The sequence below is a fragment of the Canis lupus genome, chromosome 10 (genome assembly GCF_011100685.1).
Source record: "Canis lupus familiaris isolate Mischka breed German Shepherd chromosome 10, alternate assembly UU_Cfam_GSD_1.0, whole genome shotgun sequence".
Lineage (NCBI taxonomy): Eukaryota > Metazoa > Chordata > Mammalia > Carnivora > Canidae > Canis > Canis lupus.
The window spans coordinates 56,054,590-56,071,922 of NC_049231.1; the positions used below are offsets into that span (position 1 = coordinate 56,054,590).

A 17,333-nucleotide genomic window follows, 5' to 3' on the forward strand; every position below is an offset into this window, starting at 1 on the left:
TCAAAAAGCAACTGTGAGACAATTAATGAAATCTAAATATGTAATAGATGTCATTTTGTTAATTTTCTTAGATGTGATAACGGCATTCTTTAAGTACTTGGCACTAAAAAGTAACAGCTGCTACTTACTTCTAATGTTTTAGATTAAAGGGTACAGAGATGGGGGGAAAGTAACTGGCTAAACGTCAAGGAGTGGATCAGGTGGAGAGTACAGGAACGATTACTGTACTTGCTCAATCGTTCTTTCTGTATGTCTGAAACTTTTCGGGAAGGTTCGGAGTAGGTGGAAGCCAACCATCCCGGGCAACGTGAAACTTGAACTTGGAAAATACACGAAACGACCTTTATTTTTTAAGCTAAGTTTTTTCTTTCTAACAGTTTCCTTCTGGTTTCTTAAGAGTCCGAATAATACTCTTTGTGTCTGGGGGCTTTAAAGTCGTGTTGTCGCTGAGGACGCCGACACAGACATCCACCGCGGAGAACCAGGGCCGGCCGCAGCTCCCGTTTCCGCCCCGAGCGGGCGGCGCGGGTCCGAGGGAGGGCGCCTCGCACACGGCACACGGCACACGACACACGACGCCCGCCGCCCGCCGCCCGCGACACGTCTCGAGGACGCGGACCCGCGGGGGAGGAGCCCCCAGGGGACGGCGCTTCTCCCCAGAGGAACGCGCCCACACCCCAAACTGGACACCGGGCAGGTTTGACGCATCACCTCTGACGCCGGCGCAGGAGACACCACTTGGCCTACTCTTTTCTGAACGAGCCGCTCACGACACGAAAGCGAACAGGGCCGCCCCGCGTGTGAACGTCAGGGCGAGCTGCGCGGCAGCACTTCGGCCGCGGGCCACCACCTGGGGTAAACTGCGTTACGCGAAGGCCGACGTGCGCGGGCGGGGGGCGAGCCGAGGGCGGCACCGGCGGCTCGCGCTCCCCCGCGGCCGCCCAACGGGCAGCGGCCCCGCTCGCCGGCGCCACACGTCTCCCTCCGCGCCGTCCCCCCTCCGCGCCGGGGCCGGGGCCGGGGCCGCCGCTCCTCGGACCCGCTCGAAGGAAGCGGACAGTCCGACCTGAGCCGCAAACGCCAGGAGCGGACTGTGGGCGCCGCAGGCCTCTGCACACGCGACCCCGGAGGTCACGGCGAGCTACAGGGGCTGCGGGAGAAGCCATCGCTCGGCACGCGGAAGGCCAGTCCCTCCCGGTCTCCTCAGCAAGGAAAGAAAGTGCCGCGGCCTCGGAAGCCGTCTCTCGAACTAAACGTCCCAGGGTGCTTTGCGCCCCCGAGCGGACAGTGCGGCCACTGCGCCTGCGCTCGCGCGGCCGGGTCCTCGCGGCGGGGAGGCTGCGGTCCCCGCTGGAGCCGGCGCGGCAGGGACCGGGCGAGGGTCGACCGCCACCGCAGCCGCCGAGCCAGGGAACGATGTGGGTTTTTGGTTACGGGTCCCTGATCTGGAAGGTGGACTTCCCCTATCAGGACAAGTTGGTCGGATACATCACAGGCTACAACAGGCGCTTCTGGCAGGGAAGCACCGACCACCGCGGGGTCCCCGGCAAGGTGAGGCGCCAACCAGCCCCCCGCCCTTACTGCCCCCGGAGCGCCGCCCCAGCTCCTGGCCCGGCTCTGCTGGACCTGCACCCGCGTGTCGGACGGCTGCCCAGGCGCGCTAGGAGTGAAGCTGTCCGGCCGGCCGGCTCCCTCGGCCACTTGCCCCCACCTCCCCCAAGCCAAGGGCACCCCTCCCGAAGCCCCTGGAGATGCGGGGGGTTAGCTTCTCGAGGAAGCAAGAAACGTGGGCGCAAGCACACTAGCTCCACAAGGCTGACGTGCTCGGAGGGGGCCCAGCTCTTGGCAACCTCTGCCAAAAGAAAAAAAAAAAAAAAAAAAACAGGCGGGAAGATCAATCTTCGTGTCACCACGGAGTTGAAATACCAAAACAACTTGCGCATTCAACTTTTTATCATTAAGCTTGTTGGCATTTCTGCATTTGGGCAGACTTTCATTGGTTTCAGTTGAAGCGAACATGTTATTTCTGGGGTTTCTTTGTGTCGGTCCAAAGGTTTTCGTTTATGACACCTAAGGTCACAGAAGAAATAGTTTCCAAAATAAGCTCCGGTTATTAAGGAGCTCACTTTGGTCACTTACTTTGGTTGTCAGGTACTGGCAAAGTTAAATGAGTTCCTGGTTTGTTACTTAAGTAACACAGTACCCGTTACTCTGTGCAGCATTATTCTAATGTTTCTTTCTCCATGTTTCTTCTCTAAATTATGAATGAGAGATGTAAGTTCTTTGATCCATTTTTCAGTCATACAAAGACATTCATCCTAATGTAGTAGCAGCTCGCTGTTTATGCAGATTAAGCCTTGTATTGGCTGCAAAGCAACCAAATCCACAAGGAAAACTTAAGTTTTGGGTAACAATTTGGATACCTTAAATATGTTTTAGTTAATCTCCTCTAACTTTTGGAAGTGTACAAAATTTTTTGTTTATTTGTTCTCTCAAGTATTCTGAGAGTTATATGAGCTTGATTACTGTTTTTTGAAAAGAAATTAACATTGGCCCCAGAACAGAATATATAAAATGGTAGAATTTGGCTTTCAGATAGGCAGATGACTTCAAAATAGGGGAGTAACTTAGGGCAGATGCACATTTGTAAGCCACCAGAAACTTCATGGCCAAAATTTCCTCAAGAATATTATAAAACAGGCACTTGGCTGGCTCAGTCGCTAAAGCATGCTGAGTCTTGATTTCCCGGTTTAAATATGAGCCCCACATTGGGTGTAAAGAACAATGTTTAAGACTTTACAGAGTTGGGGATCCCTGGGTGGCGCAGCGGTTTGGCGCCTGCCTTTGGCCTAGGGCGCGATCCTGGAGACCCAGGATCGAATCCCACGTCGGGCTCCCGGTGCATGGAGCCTGCTTCTCCCTCTGCCTATGTCTCTGCCTCTCTCTCTCTCTCTCTGACTATCATAAATAAATAAAAAAAAAAATTTAAAAAAAAAAAAAAGACTTTACAGAGTTAAGGAAAATTAAACTTGTTAGTAAAACTTCTAAGTAAAGTGCCTTTTGTGTTGTCAGATACAAACACTTAAAACTTCTATTCTTAAGAGAAAATCCTTAACCCAGCCTCCAATTTTAATGACCAAATGTTAAATGATGACAAATGTGGTTTTGCTTTTTGTTTGTTTACTTTGTTTTGAGAGAGAGGGAGCATCTGCACACAAACATTGGTGGGACAAACATTGAGGGTACAGGGGAACAGAGGGAGAGGGAGAGAGAGAATCTTATGCAGGCTCCATGTCCAGCACCAAGCCCAATTAGGGGCTAAATGCTCACCATCGTGAGATCATGAGCTGAAATCAAGAGTCCTATGCCTAACCAACTGAGCCACCCAGGAGCCCCACAAATATGGCTTCAATAGCACATTTTACTACTCTAGTTTCAGTCAAAACGTACGATGCATTTATTATATAGCACATTGAGATATGTACACTGTCAGAAGAGAATGATTAAGTTGTCAGGCCAATGCAGCAGCTCATGATTCTTTAAAAGTAGAAAGGAGCTATAAAAGCCAGTATCTTCTCACTTAAATTTACTAAAATACAGGGCAGGTAAGTTGGGGGACAGGAAGACTGCAATGTCTAGAAGTTTTTAAAGGATCATAGCAAATTAAAAAGGAAGTCTGTGTACCAAATATTTTCTAAGTATACTGTTCTATTTTAAAAAACCCTGGAAAGAACATTATTATTTTACTTAACATTTATTATAACAGATCACCAGCTTTACTGTGATCTGTCTTAACTGTCTATCAAACAAAAATCCAAAAGGCTACATAGATATCCAGCCAATTAGAAGAATGACATGGATGTTTTATAGGACTATGTATGTCTTTTACAGCAACATATGCTCCTAGTAAGTTAGTCACCATATGAATTGTGATATTATTTTTAAAATGTTAGGCTCATCTCCACACCCTGCAATGTGACATTTGTGGGAAAAATACCAAACCTACTTGCTTTATTCAATTATGCTTTCTTTTTAGCTTCATTAAACTTTAATTTCTTCCTAAGTTTTATTAAGCATCTCATTTATATATAACAAAACTGGCAACATCTCACTAAATTAAGGATTTATTTAAATGTGAACACTTATTTACAGCACAGAGAATATATTTCAATTTCAAAAAGGAAACATTTTAACATAAGAGATAATCATGAACATTTACTAAATCTCTGTTCTAGATCTAGATCAGAAAAATTATTCTATTCAATGAAAGCACCTATAATGATTCATATTTCATGATATCCTCCAATCCTATTCAGCTTGAAAGACCCCTTCTTTAGTTTCATTCTCCAAAGAAGCTTTCATATGATTTATAAATGTACACTGTTTTTCAATAACATATATTTATTTTAGGGACAAAAAGTTTAAGTTTTAGAAAATATTTCCAAGGGGCACGGGGGTAGCTCAGTCGGTTGAGCATCCGACTCTTGATTTCAGCTCAGGTTATAACCTCAGGATTGTGAGATCAAGCGCTACAGCAGGCTCTGCATGCAGTGGGGAATTTGCTTGAGATTATCTCCCTCTTCTTCTGCCCCTCCCTCTACTTATACATTCTCTCTCTCTAAAATAAATTAATATTTTAAAAATATATATTTCCAAGTAAATTTATCACTAGTGCCAAAAGTCCATGTCTTTATCATCTATAAACAGTCACAGAGAGTCCATTTATTTACCCTTAAAATGATTCCTTATGTACTCTGTTCAATCTGTTTCCTGCCACCACCTATAAAGTCCAGGACTTTTCTACCACTCCCCTCTTTCAACAGTTCTTACTGAGCACTTAAATATGTAAGTAGGAGACACCTATGCAAACAGCAATACCTGACAAGTGCCACAAGGGAAGTGAATAAAAGAAAAAATGAGAGTTTAGGAGAAGGAGGTGCTGCAAAGTTGCCTGGGGAGTACACCAAGCCTTTATGAATAGAATGGCAGGAGGATATCCCAGAGATGGAAAAGGAAGGGCAATCCACACTGAGTACTGGCATATCCAAAGACATGAATGTATGTACAAGTTAGAAATAAATCAGTACAGCTTGAGGCGAAAAACGGTAAGAAATGAGGTTTGTGTTAAGTCATGCTGGGGAATTTTTATTTTATCTTGTAGAATATTACAACCCTGAAAAATTCAAAGTACAGGAGTGAGTGGCCCAATTTTTGCATAGTCATTCCAGGGCCAAGTAGAGAACTAGAAGTAAACAAAACAAGAGGTGAGCAGTGACGTCTCTAAGAAAGCAACTGAAGGCTACAGAGGAACCAGATACAGAAGAATCAAAAGACAGGGATCCCTGGATGGCTCAGTTTAGTGCCTGCCTTTGGCCCAGGGTGTGATCCTAGAGTCCCAGGATTGAGTCCCGCATCAGGTTCCCTGCATGGAGCCTACTTCTCCCTCTGCCTCTCTCGCGCTCTCTTTCATGAATAAATAAAATCTTTTAAAAAAAAAATAAAAAAGAAGAATCAAAAAACAGCAACCAAGAATTGATGACTGGGCTGGATATAAGGGAGACAAGGAAAAAAGGAGTGCAGAACTTGTCACCTGGACCACTAAAATTTTACTCAAGGGTCTACCTCCTTCCCACTCTAACTTGCATACTATACACTTTACCACTCGGATCTTCCCCACACACTTCTTTTATCACACCAGTCATCTGCTCCTCAAGTGTTACAGTAGCTCCTAATTTCCTATTTCTCCCAAATTTCATTGGCTTATTTTCCTTTGTCCCATAATTTCACATCCATTCTTTGGCTCTTCAAATCTGACCATCTTGTTTCTCCAGTTATCTTTCTGAATCATCTCTGCATTTGGGGACATCTAGTAAAGTCAGACACTTAGCCTGTGTAGTCTTGCCTCTGGGTCCACACTTGTGAATTATGCCTTTTGCCAGAATTTTGTCTTCCTTTCTGACCACCCAAGACTCTAATTCTTACTGTGCTCATACCATTCATCTTGGCCCTAAGTGTTCTCTATTTCACATGTTAAGTTCATATTCCAAAATTATAAGCTTTTAAAGCAAGAATCAAGGTTTTATCTTCTCTACAATATAGGTATTTAATAAATAGCTTCTAATTCACTTTGAAGTTCAAAGTAATATGGTAGGGACACCTGGGAGGCTCAGTGGTCGAGCATCTGCCTTTGGCTCAGGGTTGTGGTCCCAGAGTGCCGGGATCGAGTCCCACATCAGGCTCCCCTCAAGGAGCCTGCTTATCCCTTTGCCTATGTCTCTGCCTCTCTGTGTCTCTAACGAATAAATAAATAAAATCTTAAAAAAAAAAGTAATATGGTAATACCAACAGTATGACCCACATCAATATATGTATCCTCACTGTGGCATTTTCTTAAGTACAAAACAAGTCAAATCTAAAGGCCCAACAACACAAGAATGCTTAAATTAGCTCAGTGATGATACAATATTATGTAACTTCTAAAATGTATAAGACTAACAAGAAAATATAATTAAATAAGAAGCATAATCCAAAATCCCATGTTTTCCATGATTACAAATTGTCTATACAAATAGACAAAGACTAGAGGAAATAGCAGTAAACACAAAATATCTGCATGATTTATGCTATGTGCCAGACAATAGGCAAACAAATGTTAAACCAAAAATGTTACAATGCTTATAATTCAGCATTCTCATTAATGATGCTAACATGTCAATAGATACATACCCTTTGGCACTAAGTAGGAAGTGTACTTTAAAAAAAAAAAAAAAGGCAGACAGCTCCAGACCTACAGGATCAAAAACTCTGGGACGGTGGCCAAGCAATGTGTTCATCAACCCTCCAGGTAATTTTGATCTACACTAAAAGTTTGAAAACCACCTATTACAGGAAAGCACTCTGGAAGAGCATATTTTGTTCCCTAATAAAACTATAGCAATCTGACCAGGACTTGTATTTATAACTGTGTCTTCCTTTGCCTTTCATTTTAGGTAAGCCTTAGTCACATGTGTGTTTTTTAATATATCAATTTTAAGTGAACATAATATAGCTAATATATACAAATTGAAGGGATCCTTTTAGAAAGGATAGGTGTATTTTCTTAGTTAATTCACTTGAAGATTTATCAGAAAAAATAAGTGCTAAAATAGTGTTCAGTATGAACAAATGAAATTGAAATATTCCATGTCAACAATAAATTGCTAATGTTCGGTTAGTTGATAAACTGATTCAGAAAAATATATATATACTTTTTTTTTTTTTTACTTTTTTTAAAACAGCCTGGAAGAGTTGTGACTCTTGTTGAAGATCCTGGGGTATGGTATAATTATTCTTTTCTGTATAGTCTTTAATCATATAAAATGTTGAAATGTTTCTGTTTTAATAATCAATGAAATTTTATCAACAGTCATCAGAGACAGTTTGAACACCAGATCTAGAATTCTTCTTTGTATTTGTTGTGTTTCTTTTCAATTGTTGGGAAAAGTTGGAATGCACACTGCAAGGCAGACAATAACCAAATGGCATGCAGTCACATTTTTCTTTTTTTTTTTTTCATTTTTCTTTTCTTACTGAGTTTATTGACTAAGAATTAATGGAGCCAGCCTTCAGACAACCAGACTGTCACTAAGAATCAAATGGAACCCTTAAAACTCTCCTCATATTGCTGGGGGTTTACTATTCTTAGCAGAAATCCCAGTCAGGAATTATTACTTTATTGCCTAATTTTATTACTAGCACAACAGGATTTTAAAGAGGTTTGGAGCACTAGAAAATGTAATTACCTGATAGTCCTTTGTTTCTTAAATACTTTCAATCATTTCATTGACATGTGATACAAACTTTGATATTTTGAAGTTAAAGATTTAACTTTGGAAACAACTGTGATATATAAAAATCAAGCAGCAATCAATAGCAGATGAATAATGGTGAAATAGTGAGATGAAGTGCTTTCATAATTTGCATTAGGAAAAGAATATATAAAAATGGCTTCAGGGTGTATGGCTAGCCCCCTCGGTACAGCATTCGACTCTTCATCCCAGGATCCTGAGTTCAAGCCCCATGTTAGGAATGGAGCCTACTTTAAAAAAAAAAAAAAAAAAAAAAAAAAAAGGCTTCAAACTGATAACTGTAACTCTTAAAGTTAATATACTGCTGTTTCTATAGAATGTTAAATTCACTCAGGAAGATACTTAAGCAACCTAAAATTTAATTTTTAAACTTAAAGGTTGTGAATTAACTAGAATATCTACACTACAAACTGTAAGTCCTGCTTATATCATAATTTATTAACACAAAAAAAAACTTTGCAGCCAAAATATATTGTTTTTACTGACACTTTATGAACAAGGAAATCAGCATTTAAAATAATTCTTCATTCTGAATAATTTCCTTGCATACTAGGGTACTTGTCATTGTTTAAGTTTTCAAAATTATGTATTTTAGCCAGTGGAACTGAAATAAAAAATATCAGGTGTTCATTTGGTCATTAAAAATAGAGTTAAAAGGTTTTAAATCCATAAACATTTCACTAATAGTAGAGGGCAGTAGTTTCCAAACTGCTTCATGGAGTACTGTAGCCACTCTGAAGCCTACCTGAGGGGCTAAGTGGATTAAAGTGCTGGGTGCTGGCTGAGAGGGCTTTGATACCCCAACTTGCTTCAGCTAGAGCTGAGCATCACCTAGTTTTTTATGTATCAAGTGTGCCTTTGTTTGCAGAAAGGGTTCTGTGTTTTAAAAGCTTGGCAAGAAAGTCATCAACTACTTAAGGCCATAGCAAGTTAATTTTATTTGTTCATTTTTTCACTGAAGGAACTTTCAAATATCCTTTGTAAATTACTCCATCCAGAATACAAATGACAACCTGTTTTGTTGAGTTTGTACTTCTGGGTGCACAAGATATTTTCTTAGAGAAGTACATATCTTCACCTATTTTAGCCTTGTAAATACTAAATAATATATTTTCATTTTTCAACAGGGTTGTGTATGGGGTGTTGCTTATAGACTGCCAGTAGGAAAGGAAGAAGAAGTAAAAGCATACCTTGACATCAGAGAGAAAGGAGGCTACAGAACCACAACAGTCCTTTTTTATCCAAAAGATCCCACAACAAAACCATTCAGTGTGTTGCTATATATTGGAACATGTGATAATCCTAATTACCTTGGTCCTGCACCTCTTGAAGACATTGCTGAACAAATTTTTAATGCAGCTGGTCCAAGTGGAAGAAATACAGAATATCTTTTTGAACTTGCAAATTCTATGAGGAATCTTGTGCCAGAAGATGCAGATGAGCATCTTTTCTCTTTGGAAAAATTAGTAAAGGAACGTTTAGAAGGAAAACAGAACCTCAATTGCTTATAAAGACCTAATCACTGCCTTTTTCAAACAAGCAGAGCTTTTAGTCTTCAGAGAATAGCTTCATGCACACTGGCAATATGATTTGGAAAGACGTTTACTTGAATGTCTTATTTATTTTTAATGTTGTAGTCAAGATATGATCAAAATGTGCAGTTTAATTGCAAGTATCCTGAAACATGTAAATATTTAAAATACTGGGATACAGTTAAAGAAAAAAATCCAAGTTTTAATAATATAATGGTTTCCTAACTATATGATATTGAACACTTGCTCATGAGAAGTGAGTTCTTTAGAAAAATGCAATGAAGGACTCAGTTCAGAGCTTGTTTTTATCAGAGTAAATATAATTCTGTTGTCTCATATCACAGTAGTATTTTGAAGTTGTAGAGAATTAAGCCAAAGTCCAGCAAATATAATAAGGTAATACCTTCAATCTATTTCCTGTACAATAATTCTGTAACCATGGTTTAAAATATACAAGCTTAAAATAATGTGTAATTAGAAATATGTGGTAATATAGACAAGATTTCAGCCTCGATTGTGAACTTCCTTGTTCAGGTAGTAAATAAGACTCTTTCCAATTTAAGTCCAAAAGACTGGCATCTTTAATATAAATATGTCCTTACAATTATAATGTACTGTACCTCTCCTTTTTTAAATAAATGCATTTTACTACATGGAAAAAAAACTCATTTGGCTAAAAAAAGCAGAAATTACATTATAAAATCATATTCACTAACAATATAGTATGTCATTCATTCACTTTGTATTAATCTTATACTGAAAATTACAAAAAGAGAGATGGCCTTTCTGATATTACAAATTAACAGAAACACATATAATGAAAGTTTGGTATTTGAAATGACTTTTAGAATTGTAGTTTTTTTTAAAGTGGCATTACCTGATCATTTGCTACACAACTTTTTTTCTTCTTATATCTTATCACCAATATAAAGGTATCCACTTAAGAGTGTTGATGATGCTACTCAAATAGGAAATATACATGTGCATTAACTCATGTAGAATTGACCTTGATTCATTTTTTTAAAGATTTTATTTATTTATTTATTCATAGAGACACAGATAGAGAGAGAGAGAGAGAGAGAGAGAGAGAGAGGCAGAGACAAGGCAGAGGGACAGGCAGAAGGAGAAGCAGGCTCCACGCAGGGAGCCCGACGTGGGACTCAATTCAGAGTCTCCAGGATCACACCCTGGGCTGCAGGCGGCACCAAACCGCTGTGCCACCAGGGCTGCCCGACCTTGATGCTTATCAAGATTATTTCTGATTATAGGTTCCTTCTTTCACAATAGGACAGTCTTTTCAAAATCTTTTAACATAAAAAGAATTTCAGTATCATGTTAAATTTATTATGAAACTTAATAAAAATTCTCCAAACCCTGCATAACTAATAATTAATATAGAAAATGTTCACATTAAATCAAGTCAGCCTACATAGCAGGAAAAGTAGTCCTTTCCATGTTTAATTTATTAACACCTAACTTGGTAATTTACTCAGCTATATAACTACTTTAAATATTTTCCCAACATTTTCCAATTAGTTTCCAGAAAACATCTCACTTGTCCTGTAAAACAAGAAAAGAACTAATAACATTCATTAATGAGTATCCCATAAGGATATGCGCTTTACATATGGAAGTATTTTCTGGGTAACTCCTCTGAGTTTGCTTCCATAGTACCTTGCACAGTTACACACATACTGTAAGTAGTAGGAATCCAGGTGTCTCTTACCCTAAAACACAAGATCTTTCTATGATATATTTAAAAACCCACCCGAATTTCACCATCCTCACCATCCTCACCATCCACCATCTTTTTTTCAGGAGGTAAACTAAAGTAACTGTTTTGTATAATGAAAGAGTAAGTAGCTTGTTACATAAAGATGTTAGAGTTCATTTTGATAGATGTATAGATTCCCACAAATCTAATGAGCCTATTCAAGATTCACATTCTATAGCTCAGAATCATGTAAGTGAATTCAGAAATACAGCCTTTCCTCTTACCAACAAACCTAAGTCCAAAGGAGTTTGTAAGTCCCCAAAATGAATGTTCTACCATTTAATACATAACTGTTATAGAATATAAAGGTCAAGAGATAACTTTGGAATCCCATTTATATGTCTTTTTAGGCTTTCAGTTACAAGTTAGACTAGCAAATATGTGACATATTATATACGGTATACCATCAACATTTATAGGGAGGCCATATTCCAAAGAGCCCAGAAACGGGGATATTTATTTTCACTAGGATGGGGAGAAACATGACTAAAATAGAGAAGTTAAACAATACTGAATTAGAAGCTAAGGTTTAAAGCCTCCCAGCTAGACAGAATCATAGCAGGTACCAAGTTACATAGAGCCTAACTTATTTTTGTTAGCAAAACTGTCTCTTTACTAAAGTCTTTGGATCTCACTTTCAAAACATTTTCTCTCATTCTTCCCTAATCACACACACACAAAACTCAAGACTCTCATTTCTCAGAGTATAACTATTAGTTAAGTTTCAATCTTTAGGAATTCAGAAAAAGTATGAGTGTAAACCCTGCACTGAGAAAAGAAACTTTTTAATATAAATCTCTAATGGAATGGAGTTTTTAAAGTAGGTCTTTCTGTTCCTACTGCAGACCACTATTAAGTTTCCCTTTCTCAGTCCCAGGAAAACATGGTCACTCTTTGATCTACCAAGAACAATAAATACCATCTAGAGGCCACCTCCATAGATTAGAAATTACCAGTTGGGGAAACAGGTTTTTGATGTCAACTCCACATATCTGAAAGTATATGATTGCGACTCATTTCTTTAAGACTGACTTTAAAAGTTTAGCTATTGTCTATAGGATATGCATTTCATCTTAAAAAGGATTTTTTCATTTTCTATTAAAGTTTCTACCTAAAATATGTACTATTTTACATTTTGAAGGTGCTCATTTAATTTTAACATATATAAATCATATAACACCTGATGTAATAATAAATATTATCTACTATTACTTTATATATTTAGAGTACCATGGGTTTAGCATCTCTTTGAGATTCATAATGACTTCAATCATGCCTATAATTTAAGAACAATATCTAGTCTATTAGAAATTTTTCAAACATTTTATAGTCAGCCCTGGCAGCGCAGCAGTTTAGTGCCGCCTGCAGCCTGGGGTGTGATCCTGGAGACCTGGGATCGAGTCCCATGTCAGGCTCTCTGCATGGAGCCTGCTTATCTCTCTCTCTCTCTCTCTCTCTCTCTCTCTCTCCCTCTGTGTGTGTGTGTGTGTTTCATGAATAAATAAAATCTTTAAATAAAAAACATTTTATAGTCAACATTTCCTTCCATTAGATTTCTCTTTCCATGGATACATAGATTTTAAATTATAACTTTGGAACAGTTGTGAATTTCACTGCATCATACTCCTATAATTTACCATCCCTCATTCTTTTAAAGACAGTAATATGATGGGTACACCTAAAATTCCCTCTCATCACATCATGTTAAAATCTACATATCAAATATTCCAATTATACTTCTCTTTTCTCACCAAAAATACTGCAACTATATTTTCTATGTATTTATTCAACTCTTAACATCTGTTTTTATGCATTCTAAAGCCTTAAATTTTTTATTTTTTTATTCTATTTTTTTTTAAGATTTTATTTATTTATTCATGAGAGACACACAGAGAGAACGAGGCAGAGACACACACCGAGGGAGAAGCAGGCTCCATGCAGGGACCCCGCCGCGGGACTCGATCCCGGGTCTCCAGGATCATGTCCTGGGCTGGAGGCGGCGCTAAACCGCTGAGCCACCCAGGCTGCCATAAAGCCTTAAAATTTTTAAATTCACCCTAAGCATATGTTAAAAATGCAAAGATTAGTGGGATGATTTTTTAATCTGTGGCTACTTGTAAAGAATTTTAACTCGAGACTTCTAAAATTATTCTTCTGTATTTCAAGTTTATATGATAAAAATAAGCCTTACTGAATTTCATGATATTTTCCTTCTTAAGGTTCATTTTTCCTTTCTAAAATATTATATATTCAGCACTAATCTCTTGGTGGTTTCATTTAATTTTACCGAACCTCCCTGTCTTTATACAAAGTTTGACGACACATATCCATACATTATAAAACTGGAAAAACCACCACTTAACCCTATAATATTTTATTCCTCCAACTTTACTATCCTTCACAGAATTTTTTAACTACAATGTTCTACTTCCTTATCAACTCCTCTTAATGCTCCTCCAGTCTGCTTTTGCTCTTGCTGTACTCACAGAATCAGTGCAGTCTTCAGTCTCTAATGACCCCTTCCTGATTTAACCCAAAGATCTAGTTCATTCTTTACAACTCTGATTCAGCAGACATTCGTAAGCAAGCATCTCATTTCACTAAGGCCAAAAAAGTAGAACATTTCATTGTACTTACATCTTAGATTATTGTTATCAGATACGCAAACTCACCAAACCCTAGGTTTCAATTACCATCTTTATTCAGAAAACTTCTAATCTTTCTCAATTTCTTTATGACTCTATGTCTTATATGTAAGGGAGCCCCAATTGAACTACCCAAGCACCTGAAACTTAGCATACGAAAAACAGAATTCATCTCTTTTCCCAAGGGAGAAAAATTTTGTCCATTACCTCCTTGCACATGACACACATTAAATTTTGAACAATTGTTAGAAAATACAACAAACAGGTTTAAAATACTCATCAATTTATAAGCTTTTGGAGAAAATGAATGATTTTCACAATATACATAAAATTTTAGCCTTTATTTTACTAAAAACTTTTTATAACATTTCTTAACAAATCAAAGCAAAATTAGCAGGGAAGCCCTGGAGCCTACATGTGATGTGGTCTGAGTTATTACATGATGGTAAGACCTATCTTTTAAGTATGAGCTGGAAGATTTCTCAGCTAACATAGGAACCCTATAATACAGCAAGAGTAAGTTTCTCCTTACCTCCAATCTCTTTTCTTCTTTCTAAAACATTCTATACTCTGCAATGAGAATTATATTTCTAAAATATGGAACTAATCTAGTCAATAATCAAAATGTCTCCCACAGCATACTAAATAAACTTCAAATTCCTTAATCTGATATTCAACTATTTATAATACGGTATCAGCATATGTGTCACATTTTGCTTCCCACTAATGTATCCCACCCCATGTTCCACTCACCCCATCCTCCTCATCCATGAAGACCCAGGAAAAGGAGGGAGGGTGCTTGGGTGGCTCAGTCAGTTGATCACGATCCTTTGGCTTGGGTCATGATCCCAGGGTCCTGGGATCAAGCCCCACATCGGGCTTCTGACGCAATGGAGAGCCTGCTTTTCCTCTTCCTCTGTCCCTCCCCCTGCTGGTGCATTTGTTCACTCTCTCTTTCTCTCACTCAAATAAATAAATTAATCTTAAAAAAAAAAAAAAGATACAGCAAAAATGAGGGTCGTGTTATGTCAAACAATAACTCTGCATTAAGACTATCAAGATAAAAAAGATAGGTCCCAGCTACCAAGAACCATGTTTGGTGAAAGGACATACAACCAAGCAAACCAATGTTATTTAGCATAAAAACTGTGACATAAAATAAAAACAGGATACAGAATAACAAACTATTAATTCAAACTCATTAGATCAAAGCCTCATAGAAAAAATAAATAGCTGTTCATGGATCAAAGAATAATTAACCTTATGTAGCAAATATTATATACACCAAAATCTATTCTGTTAATACATATATTAACCCCCATTTTCTTAGATGATGAAAATGAGAGACAAAAAGAATTTAAGCTAAAACTTAATAACAATAACTATCATTTATTGAATACTTAGAACAAGGACACAGCCTGGGTGGTTCAGCAGCTGGGAGGCTGCCTTCAGCTCAGGGTGTGATCCCAGCCTGGGGATCGAGTCCCACATGGGGCTCTCTGCAGGGATCCTGCTTCTCCCTCTGCCTATGTTTCTCATGAATAAATAAATAAAAGCTTAAAAAAAAAAAAGAATACTTAGAACATACCAAGCACTGTGCTAAACGCTAAAAAACAAAATGGAATTAATACTCTTAATTTTTTAAAAAAATTGTAGGGCAGCCCTAGTGGCGCAGTGGTTTGGCGCCGCCTGCAGCCTGGGGTGTGATCCTGGAGACCCGGGATCGAGTACCACATCGGGCTCCCTGCATGGAGCCTGCTTCTCCCTCTGCCTGTGTCTCTGCCCCTCTCTCTCTGTGCCTATGAATAAATAAGTAAAATCTTTAAAAAAAAATTGTAAAAGATGGCAGCTTATTCATTTTTTACCTCCACTGCTAAGTTTTAAACTCAATGAGATTCTTTCGTAAAATAGGATAAATTAAAAGGATAAAAAAAATAAAAGAAAAAGGATTTAGTTACACATACCCTACGGCCAGAATTTTTTAAATTTAAACAAAAGCATGCTTTGCCCAATTTTCTCAAGAGCATTTTTTTTACATTTTATTTAAATTTAATTTGCCAACATGTAGCATAACTCTCAAGAGTATTAATTGATTTATTCAACAAATATCTATGAGTTATTTACTCTTTAGAAGACAAACTAAGGACAATTGTTTTCTTCCACTTCCTATCAAAATTTCACTAAAATGCATTCATTCATTCAATCTAGAAGAGAGCAGACTGGAGTCTGCTTTCTCTCTTCTAGAGAGAAATTAAGAGATAATATTGGGAATTAAGCCAATGCAGAAAAAACTGCAGTCTAGAACAAACATGAACACATGCACAAGAAGGCTTGCACCCATGGAGAAAACATTCCTGCCAGCAGAGCCTGGAGAAGTACCAAACCTGGAAACAGGAAGAGCAAACAGGAGACGGGTGTAGGATTAAAATTAGTATGGATGGATGGATGGATGGATGAATAAATCAATAAAATCAATACATAAATAAAATTAGGATGATTAAAAAATATATATGGAACAGCCAAGCCAAACCTCTTACCCATTCCTTTACACAAGTATATCAACAAGTGTTGGTTTCTAACTAAAACCATGTTTGTTTCTCTTAATTTAGCAATCTACCCTGAAAGCATTAGAGCATCTTCATACTCCCTAACAAAGCCTTCCTTATTTGGACATACGCTAGAGCGAGCGGAAGGCACAATTCTTTTCCTGCATTTTATCCATGGACCCTAAAGTGAGGCCCGACAATTGATACCATGCTCAAGTATCATTAGTATTATTTTTAAAGGCCAAGCAAAAGCACAAGAAGAAAGGATGAAAATAAACAACTGACCTGAAGGAAATACAGCCATTTCTGGGAACAGAAGATAAATGTTTAAAATTTTTAAGTGCTATTCTAAACCAAATTCATGAAAGCACTGCATCCATTAAAAAAGAGTACTACCTTCAAGGGTGTCTGGATGGTTCAGTTGGTTAAATGTCAGACTCCTGGTTTCTGCTCAAGTCAGCTCAGCTCATAATCTCAGGGTTTTGGGATGGAATCCCACTTCAGGCTCTGCACTCAGCAAGGAGCCTGCTTGAGATTTTCTCTCTCTCTCTCCCACTGACTCTACACACACACACACACACACACACACACACACACACACTCTTTCACTCTAAAATTTAAAAATCTTTAAAAAAAAAAAAAAAGCAACTGCAGTATACCTAAAACAAATATAACATTGTGTATTAACCATATTGAAATTAAAAAAAAAAAAAAGAGCAGGTGGAAACTATGGAAATAGAAAAAATAAATAAATAACCACTGAAAAAAATTCAAAGGACAACTGATAAGGGAATGGACATCTTGGATTGATCCTCCATATTACTTAATTTTTTTTTCTTTTTGTATTTTTTCCTAACTTCGGAAGAATCTCTCTAATGATATTTCAAGTAAAAAGAAAAAAAAAAAAAAAAGAACACTTCTCAGAAGTGAACAAACAGAACTCCTGGACTACCATGAAGGACACATGAGAAAGGATCTACATCTAGAAA

At 38.2% G+C, this 17,333-nt stretch overlaps 1 protein-coding gene across 1 annotated transcript; it reads left to right on the forward strand.

Moving 5' to 3' along the window:
* The first annotated feature begins 1,024 nt into the window (after positions 1-1,024).
* On the forward strand, positions 1,025-10,217 carry CHAC2 (ChaC glutathione specific gamma-glutamylcyclotransferase 2). The gene is made up of 3 exons (XM_038551257.1): positions 1,025-1,551; positions 7,278-7,313; positions 8,975-10,217. Exons 1-3 carry the CDS (start codon positions 1,417-1,419, stop codon positions 9,356-9,358), a joined length of 555 nt encoding a protein of 184 aa, XP_038407185.1. The 5' UTR covers positions 1,025-1,416; the 3' UTR covers positions 9,359-10,217.
* Positions 10,218-17,333: the final 7,116 nt, after the last annotated feature.

Excerpts from the sequence above, each read along its gene's own strand:
- CHAC2 (XM_038551257.1), top strand. The coding sequence starts at position 1,417 with ATGTGGGTTTTTGGTTACGGGTCCCTGATCTGGAAGGTGGACTTCCCC. Across the intron at positions 1,552-7,277 it reads ACCGCGGGGTCCCCGGCAAG|CCTGGAAGAGTTGTGACTCT; the intron begins GTGAGGCGCCAA and ends TTTTTAAAACAG. Across the intron at positions 7,314-8,974 it reads CTCTTGTTGAAGATCCTGGG|GGTTGTGTATGGGGTGTTGC; the intron begins GTATGGTATAAT and ends ATTTTTCAACAG.